Source organism: Plasmopara halstedii (genome assembly GCF_900000015.1).
Source record: "Plasmopara halstedii genome assembly, contig: Scaffold_2956, whole genome shotgun sequence".
NCBI classification, from domain to species: Eukaryota; Oomycota; class Peronosporomycetes; order Peronosporales; family Peronosporaceae; genus Plasmopara; species Plasmopara halstedii.
The window spans coordinates 721,167-729,676 of record NW_020189861.1 but is presented as its reverse complement, the minus strand read 5'-3'; the positions used below and the strand labels follow the sequence as shown (position 1 = coordinate 729,676).

At 50.1% G+C, this 8,510-nt stretch overlaps 2 protein-coding genes across 2 annotated transcripts; one reads left to right on the top strand and one right to left on the bottom strand.

Annotated features, from left to right (window-relative positions):
- Positions 1–4,908: 4,908 nt before the first annotated feature.
- On the top strand, positions 4,909–5,239 carry PHALS_06250 (uncharacterized protein; the record flags this gene model as incomplete). Its single annotated transcript, XM_024719503.1, has 2 exons — positions 4,909–5,006; positions 5,089–5,239. 2 exons carry the CDS (start codon positions 4,909–4,911, stop codon positions 5,237–5,239), a joined length of 249 nt encoding a protein of 82 aa, XP_024584795.1.
- Positions 5,240–7,458: 2,219 nt separating this feature from the next.
- On the bottom strand, positions 7,459–7,846 carry PHALS_06249 (uncharacterized protein; the record flags this gene model as incomplete). The annotated part of the gene is made up of 2 exons (XM_024719502.1): positions 7,459–7,636; positions 7,683–7,846. The coding sequence occupies 2 exons, from the start codon at positions 7,844–7,846 to the stop codon at positions 7,459–7,461; spliced, it is 342 nt and encodes a 113-aa protein (XP_024584794.1).
- Positions 7,847–8,510: the final 664 nt, after the last annotated feature.

The following is an 8,510-nucleotide window of genomic DNA, read 5'->3' as shown; positions in this document are numbered from 1 at the left end:
CAAGATGAGCCATCTTGATCAAACAATGAATGAAGACCACAACACCCGTGTTGCCCGCCGAGTCCAACCATAAAGTCCGTACTCATGGACTGCCAACACCCAGAGGGCACCCGCAGGGAATCGGTAACTGGCCAGTGGCGCCGCCGCCGCATTCGAAGCGGTTTTCACCCTTTGACACGTTTCACACGTGCGGACATATGTGCTCGTTCATTTGTACAGTTTGGGTCACCAGTAATGGCAACTTACAGAGCTGTACGTCTTCTCATGACCGAGATGACCATTAAATGGGGCGTCGTGGACCTCAAAGAGGATACGGTACTTCAAATTCTCATTGTGGGGAGCCACAATTCGTGGCGTAATCGTCGGTCGTTGCGGTAATACAGCGATCCGCTGGTCAACGAATATCGGTGCAACCGTGCGCGTAGTCACGACAACGACTTCTTGGCCGAGTTTCCAAACCCCTTGCTCGCGAGAGCACGTAGCAGTGTCACGCACTATCATCACCCGCGTATGCTGCGCGGATCAACTCCATCACTGACAAGTCACCGTCGTGAGATGTGTAATCTCATAATCCGGTCTTCGTAACAGCGCATCAGCCAAAGCATCGGCCTTCCTGGCTTAAACTTCACCTCGAAGTATAATTCGTCAAGAAGGAGAGCCACCTGGCCATTCTCTGTAAGATGTAACGCGGCTGAGTCGCAGTGCGTAGTGATGCATGATCTGAGTAAATCACAACCGGCTTGAAGCCGAGCAGGATCACCCTAACCCTCGACAAGTGCATACTTCATCACATGTAATTACTGGGTAGTCCTTCTCCGCAACCAACCGATGTCGCCCCTCGACGTCTATTTGCAGCAGTGCACAGCCGACGGCAAAGTCCAAACGTCATAGACAACACTCAAAGGGCGAACGGAGTCTGGCAACGCCAGTATTGGTGCATGGCTTTGACCCCGTCAAAAGCCTCCTGGGTCTCGGTGTCCTAACACCATTTCGCATACTTTGATAAAATATCCGTAAAGGCCGTGTCATTACCGCATAAATCTCGCTATACGTCGTGCAAGTAGTTGGCGAGATCAAGCCACTTGCAGAAGTCTTTTTGGTTTTTTGGAGTCGGCCAGACCACAATGGCCTTGATCCTAGCAGGATACGCTCGAAAGACATGCTTCCCAATTAGGTACACCAAGAATGGAATTTCTTCAGCGCCGAAGATGCACTTATCGGCTTAGCATCAGCTTATTCGTGTCGAGCACCGCTCTCAAATGGGCGGTGTGGCTTTCCTCATCTGTTTCCCCATGCCCCGCACGACTGTCGAAGCTGTTGTCGAAGTATGTTTCTGTTTACGCCCATTGGGGCCTGAATAATTGCGTCACAAGACAATGTAATGTTGCTGCTGCATTGGACAGCCCTTGGGGTATCACCAGCCATTCCTAGAGCATCCTGCAAGGAGCACTCACCGCTGTCACCGGAATATCACTTGCTCTCATGAGCAATTGGTAATAACCATCGACCAAGGCGAGTGCGCTGTATTTTGATCAGCCTACCATGGAAGAATCTTCCTAGGAATCAGCGTCTGAGCCGGAATGATGGCAGTGTTTGGCTTATTGTAGGTGTGAACGATACGCCACTAACCGTTCGGTTTCCGGACTCAAAACGTGGTTGTCGAATGAGGAGACTAACACTCACGCACCATTCCTGCCCGGTATTTGCACGGAAAAGGCTTCAATGACGTCACACTCTTCTTGGGCAGGATCCATTGGCGTGTTACGCAGTATTTGGTTCACGGAACCAGGTCAATCCCGTAAAGACCCATTCACGTCGATCGTTTCTCGTGGATTTAAATTGAAAAAGAGGATACTATAACCATTCGAAAACTCTGCTTTCTCATAGGTAGGACCGACTGCGGCTCTTTCGAAACGACGTTTAATTTTTTTTACCAAAGGATAGTACGAATCCGAGGGATTCTTTATAATCGACGATCCACTCCGTGCGTTCAGCACCCTTTTAGTGTCATCAAGGACAGCTTCATCCAGAAGCAACGACGAGTTGATCTCCTCTTCCGGTCGTATAATGACCACTTCGGCTAAGACGCCTGCCTTCAAGGCACCGCTGAACTCTTCGATGGGCTTCTCGTCTAGCTTAGCCACAGCAGCAAAAAGCTCGAGGGTGACGTCGCCGCCTCTTTCATCGTCATACCGTTGACGAGGGTGTATAACTTTGCGCTATATTCTACGGTAGACACACGCAATTTTGATGTTGTATGTTATAACATTTCAGTCGTGCACGAAGCCCGTCTAGCTCATTCGGTGGAGCGCAAGACTCTTAATATTGTGGTCGTGGTTTCGAGCCCTACGGTTGGCGCTCATCATTGTCATTTTTCAGTGCTCAGCGATAAGCTTTGTCACGCATTTTCTTACTGTTTAGCCGACTTAAAGATATGTCAGTCATTCATGGCATGCAGAGAAGACTAAACCATTAAAATCTGACCAGTAAAAGAGCGAATAAAGAAGTTAATCTTGAGACATCAGTTGTGACTCACGCTGGAGTGAAGGAATCATTTGATAAGATATGGTTAGGGCCTGGGTCAGGATTGACGCCCGGCGTCTTCGGCGAGACCAGTGGGATCACGCACCTGTGTTTGCTTCACTTCCTGCTCCAGCGGATCCTTAATGTCATTTCAAACATCCGACGAAGAGCTTTAAGCTTCGCAGTCTTCGTCTAGTGAATAAAGTGACACTCCACGCGTATCTGAAGGGTCTTGACCAAGATGCCTCGGACTTCGTGCGATCATGCCACTCGAGGCATGCAGCGTCTGCTTCAAAACGTAAGCAGTGCTCAGTGGATTACGTGTCACACCATGTGCATCACTGTGGCCTATCGTCGATCTCTCGGACCTAATCCGACCACGCCAATCGTGGCTTGGAGCGACTGCTTCAACACGTGAGCAGTTTGCAGTGAAATACGAGCCACGCCAAGTGCATCAGATTGGCCTCCTGTCCGCCCTGGCCGACCATGTCACGCATGGCATGCAGCGACTGCTCCGATATCTGAATAGCACTCAGTGAGCTACGTGCCACTTTACGTTCAGCCCACGAGCCATGCTTGGGACTCCTGTCCGATACCACTTCGGTGTTCACCAACTCGGATACTCCGATCTCCAGTACGTTGACCGTCTCGGTCCAGTGCCCGCGCCAATAGCGGTTTTGCTCCCTAGCAGGTGAATACATGACTCAATTTAGCCCAACCAGGAGAAGTGCGCGAAGCGCCCGAGGTCTTCGACCTCCAGTCGAATGGTGTTCCAGCCATTCCATACCTAGGATATGGTCATACCTTGTATCCAAGTCTAAACCTAAACAGCAATTCACGCTATCGAAGTCAGGAAACTTGACACAGAGGTCTACAGGGACCATCGGCACCCTGAAACATGTCCCCGTCGTTTAGCAAACAGTGACGACGTCACTCAACCGCGCTTTCAGTGCATCAGCATAAGTTAACTTCCTTCGACCGTGGAGCGTCGATCATAATAGCCCGAGGCTCCGGAATCGATCAGGGTCTTCCATGGCTTCTCAAAGCTTTTCACGATCGCTTTTACGACAAGAAAGCCCGGCTAGCATACACGTTCTGTGTTCAAGAGCACGGAGACTTTTCAGGCTGGGCCCTGATGTACTCGACCTCTTTGAGGCTCAACAGAGCTCAGATCTTTCCCAGTAGGGCGCCCCGCGCCTACTGGGTATTGTCATTTCTCTGCGACCAGGAGATTGGTAAGAAGCGGGAAGTCAGTTCGATGGACCTTGACGCGCCTTGCGCAGGCGACAAATTGTCCGAAGGTGACGGTGGTTCCACAGACAGGACTCTGTCGGGTGATTAAACACTGCCGTAAAGCTTGGAGCTCTCTCTCCTCTCTCAGCATAGCTGAAACTAATTGGCTCAGGCCCGCTCGACGAGCTCTGTGGAGTGCATTTCAACCAAGTCGTGTCGACTTAAAGTTGATTTCGGCATTCAATGCCAGATTCACCGATTCTAAAAAACAAATGCAAACGGAAGACTTCATATTTGGTCACGTCGCCTCCATAAAGATGGTCACTGTGACCGCCTCGGGTCGGCTGCCATCCTGGCAATGAGAGTACGCAACGTTTAGAAAAAGTCCACTAATTTCTTCTTGCCCTGTCGGGCGGCAAGGAAACGCGATCGCACAAGATATGCCTGGTAAAGTGACAAGAACACTTATAAAAGCTGCAGCTTCAGCTCCGCTTAGGAGAAAAACGCCGCCTTGGCCAAAGTGCCGCACGTCAGTGCCCATTCTCGCGCTCGACCCTCAAGTTTGGAGATAGCTAGCGCCACGCGCTGTTGCTCGGACTGGAGCATGGCGGACGCTATAGCCATCTCAACCTCTTTTACCCAGTGCAGATTCTATCCATCCTTGCCCTCGAAGGTCTCAACGCTCACTATGAACGGCCTGGTTTGGGGGAGTCATCCGTAGCCGGCGGTGGCGTCATGGACTCAGTCGACACCGACATCTTTTGCTGTAGGCGCTCTAGCAGAGCATTTTTATAACTTGAAAACGCCTTATCTTGTTTAAGTAGTACTTGGAGGCAGCGGATTGAGATCCGCAACTCTTTTTGTATAGAACGTAAGGTCGGTGACCTTAGCTTAGCTTCCTTTGGGCGAAGAGCGACGGCAGCCTAGCTGCATCTAAAACCGAAATCCGCGCTCTATTGTAGAGTGTTTGGAAAAAACTCGGACGATATTTTGACCAATCATATCATATACTTGTACCTGGTATAAGCAAACAAACAATTCCATATCAATCTTTAATTTGCGCTTAACATAGCCCTTTAAACCCGGCACATTGATGTCAACGACTGGTAAATAATACGCTATCACTATTAATGGGAATTCTTTCTTACGGACATGGTCCCATTTTACAATTGGTGCCACACTAAATTCGCCTCAATCGATCGCATTTGTCCTCAATTTGACGACTGGGTTTCGAGAACATTGTATTTCCTGTAAGGATTGAGCACATATTGAACACCCACATTACTCCGGGTCAGTAGGAGTTTAATAAGCTCTTGCCCCTAAATTGGGTAGCAGCCCTTGCGGCCCGTGTCCAATATTGTATATCAATTTCCTGCAGCTTCAAAAATGCGCTGGTGGGACACCTACAGAAGAGTCTTTATTAGACATCGAGGAAACTCGTACAGAGCTGGATAGCAAAGATGCCCATAACAAGATTTGTTAGCTATTTATGGAAAAGCCAGCATCGTACAGGCGATCGGAAGCCAGATTTATGTTGTTCTTTGTGGTAGCGTTGAGTCGACAATGTTGAAGGTACGATTTTGACTAGGTTTTGCTATTGAGACCAATCGAATGAGGCGTATACATTAGGTTTAATCAAATCAGGCGTCTGTGGGGCCACGTGTCTTTGCGGTTAACGTGTAGTGTGCATATAGAATCCAGCTAAAATTCCTTAAATACATTTCTCACTTTCACTTCTACCTTCTTCAGCACAAGTGCCCCGACCAATAGGTTATTAGCCTAATGGATAACGCAGCTACGGAGGCCCCGCCTCCCCCCTCGCCCACAAAAGGGGCGAAGCGCTACAGGAAGAAAAAGCTGCGTCGGACCTTGGAGGACTCGTGGAGCTCATTACAAAGCTCGTGGCCAAGGTCGACAGCTTGGGGCGTTCGCTTGGGATGCAACAGTGGGGCGTGCCGATTATGCCGCCCAGACTTGAAGCTGGACTTGGTCAAAGTGTGTACTGTCAGGCATTGCAGCAAGGGAGCAGTCTGGGTATGCATTGTAAGCAAATGCTTGAGCTCGGCGCTTCAAGCCTCGGAATGGGTGCGCGGATGCCAGTGGACTTGGTGTTGAACATCAAGCGCGAGGTGTACCACTCATTGCTCAAGGACCAGCGCCACCTCCGCTGCAGTATCTGGCCCAGTAACCGGCTGCACAGTATCAAGCGCACCGACCGCCATCGTTGCATCTCGACGAGAGAGTGCCGCCGGCCAAGGACGCGAAGATCTACATGCGCAACTTCGACGGCAGTGAAGTCAACAAGGAACTTGGGAGCGGTCTCGAGCAGTGGGCGCTGCTCTTCATCGTGCAGATCGAGATGGCGGAGCAGGCGTGTGGCGCCGCCTGGTGGGAACGGTAAAAAATTAAAAAGTAGACTAGCAACTACGTGGTAAAGCTGACCTCTTCTACCAGCAACACATCCTCACTGGTGGGCCACACAACCGACGCTTTGGTTCGTGATGGACCAGTTGCACTTGTCATTCAAGAGGACTCTCGACGCAGCAGGGAATGAAGCAATTCGAAGCTAAGAAGGACCCGCTGCAATCGTGGAATGATCACTTTCTGTACTTGAATGCTTACATGATGGCAGCAAACGCGTTACCTACATTGGTACTTGAGAATATCGTCAAGTACGCGGACCCGGACTTAAGGCATGCTTTGATGACCAAGTGTGACATCACGCGACCAGATACGCTTTAACAAGTAAACGAGTTGGTGGTGTGGGCGCAAATGATGGGTGATAAGAACCGAGCAATGAAGCATGTTGGAAAAGCTGTCGTAAAGACGGTGTCCGAACCACAAAAAGAAACGAGGCGATGCCGCAACTGCAAAAAGCTTGGGCATCTGAAGAAGAACTGCCCGGAGCGCTCCACTGGAAACGACAACAGCAAGTTAGTAAAGTTCGCACTTGCTGCCGGCAGTGACGTGAAGGCAGGGAATGCTAAGAGCTGGATCCTGGACAGTGATGCCAGCCGACATCTCGTCAACAACTCCGCGCTACTGAGAAACATATTGGAGTATTATGTTGAGGACACCTGCATGTTGCCGGATGGTCGGACGATGGATATGGCAAAGAAAGGCTCGGTGATTCCGCAAGCTATTGTTGATGACGTTACGTCTGAGGAAGAGCTCAGTGACGTTTACTATGCACCAAATTGGCGCAGAATCTAATCTTATACGGCGGCTGACTGCGAAAGGATGCTGTCTCGCCAAGCGTAACGGAAGCTGGCGTTCACGAAGAGTGTCCACGTGGTGTTCTACGTTGACCTGGAGCACGTACTTGTGGCTAGACTCAAGTCTGTAGCCGCGAACAGTGTGAAGATGGAAAAACCGATCATGAAGGTGGTGGACTAGAGCACGGGCACAGTCTCGTTGGTCGTCACGACGTTTTCACGCACGTGTTGCTCATCTGGTGCTGGACACCATCGAGCGCATGGCAAGGACCCTGCATTCGGTAACAAAATATCGAGCCGTGAGAGGAAACTATGACTGGTTTGTGCTAAGCGCAAGCAAACTCGAACGATACAGCCGACCAAGGACAACGGAAAGAACACACCGATTGACAAAATCGGAGGAGTCATATGTAGCAACCTGGAGGGTCCGATGACTCCATTTGATAGTCAAGGAAATCGATACATGGTCAACTACGTAGATCACAAGTCAAACTACTGCGAAAATCTCTTTTGCAAAAAAACGGAGTGGCCCACCAAGCGTAACCAAGCTGCAAACGGGAAAGTGAAGCGGATGCACCGCACAATCCTCAGGCTCGGTACATGGTGTTTTATGCAGGATTGCCGCTAAGTTTGTGGAAGACGCAGCTAAGTACGCCACGTACGTACTGAACCGGAGCTCGTCACGCGCCGATGAGAACCGAAAAGTCGCACTCGAGATATTGACTGGTCAAGCGCCAACCCTCTGGGACAGTGTGGTGTTCGGGTCCAAGTGTCTGTGTTTCGTGACCCACTGTCGTCATTGTTTGGACAGACGAAACGACCAAGGGATACAAAGTGTACCTACCTTCAATAGGAAAGTGATTGTCACGCGCCATGTGCATAAGATATGCACAGTGGGAAAGGACGCAAGCGCCAAGACACCAGCTGCCCAAACGCCCACGACGAAGGCATCAACGAAAGAATATAAGCATACCACGCAGATCTCGTCGGCCGCGCCGCAAGTCACGCCGTCGTGTTGAAGCTGATGGAGATGCGGAGATGAGCGAGTCAAAGTTATCCAGTGGGCCTGTAGCTTTTACCGCTTCCGAAGCCAATGAAGTTAACTTACATGCAGATGGCCCGCAGCCGGAAATTATCGGCAGGCGCGCAAGTGTGCTGAGAGTTCTTCGTGGGCGGCAGCTGAATAGGAAGAGCTTGCTTTCCTGCAAGCCAACTGCTAATTTAGATTGTTCGTACTGCAAAGGGTGCGCACACTATGACTGGGGGTAAACAAACAAAAACAACACGTTTATGCCAAAGGTAGCTGGAGCACTCGAATATATAGGTGTTATTGACAGCAACAATAACCGAGTCTGAGGTTGTTAAGAAAACGTTCCGACCGCGTTGCATCGCATGAAGATGACCTGGACTCTGTAGCCATATATATATAATCTTTATCTTCCACATCAGATGCAAGCACATCTATTGTTCTATGTGGGTTTATACCTCTACCCCGATATTTCACGTGAGTCGGACGTAAAGTGCTCTGCTGCAGACGAA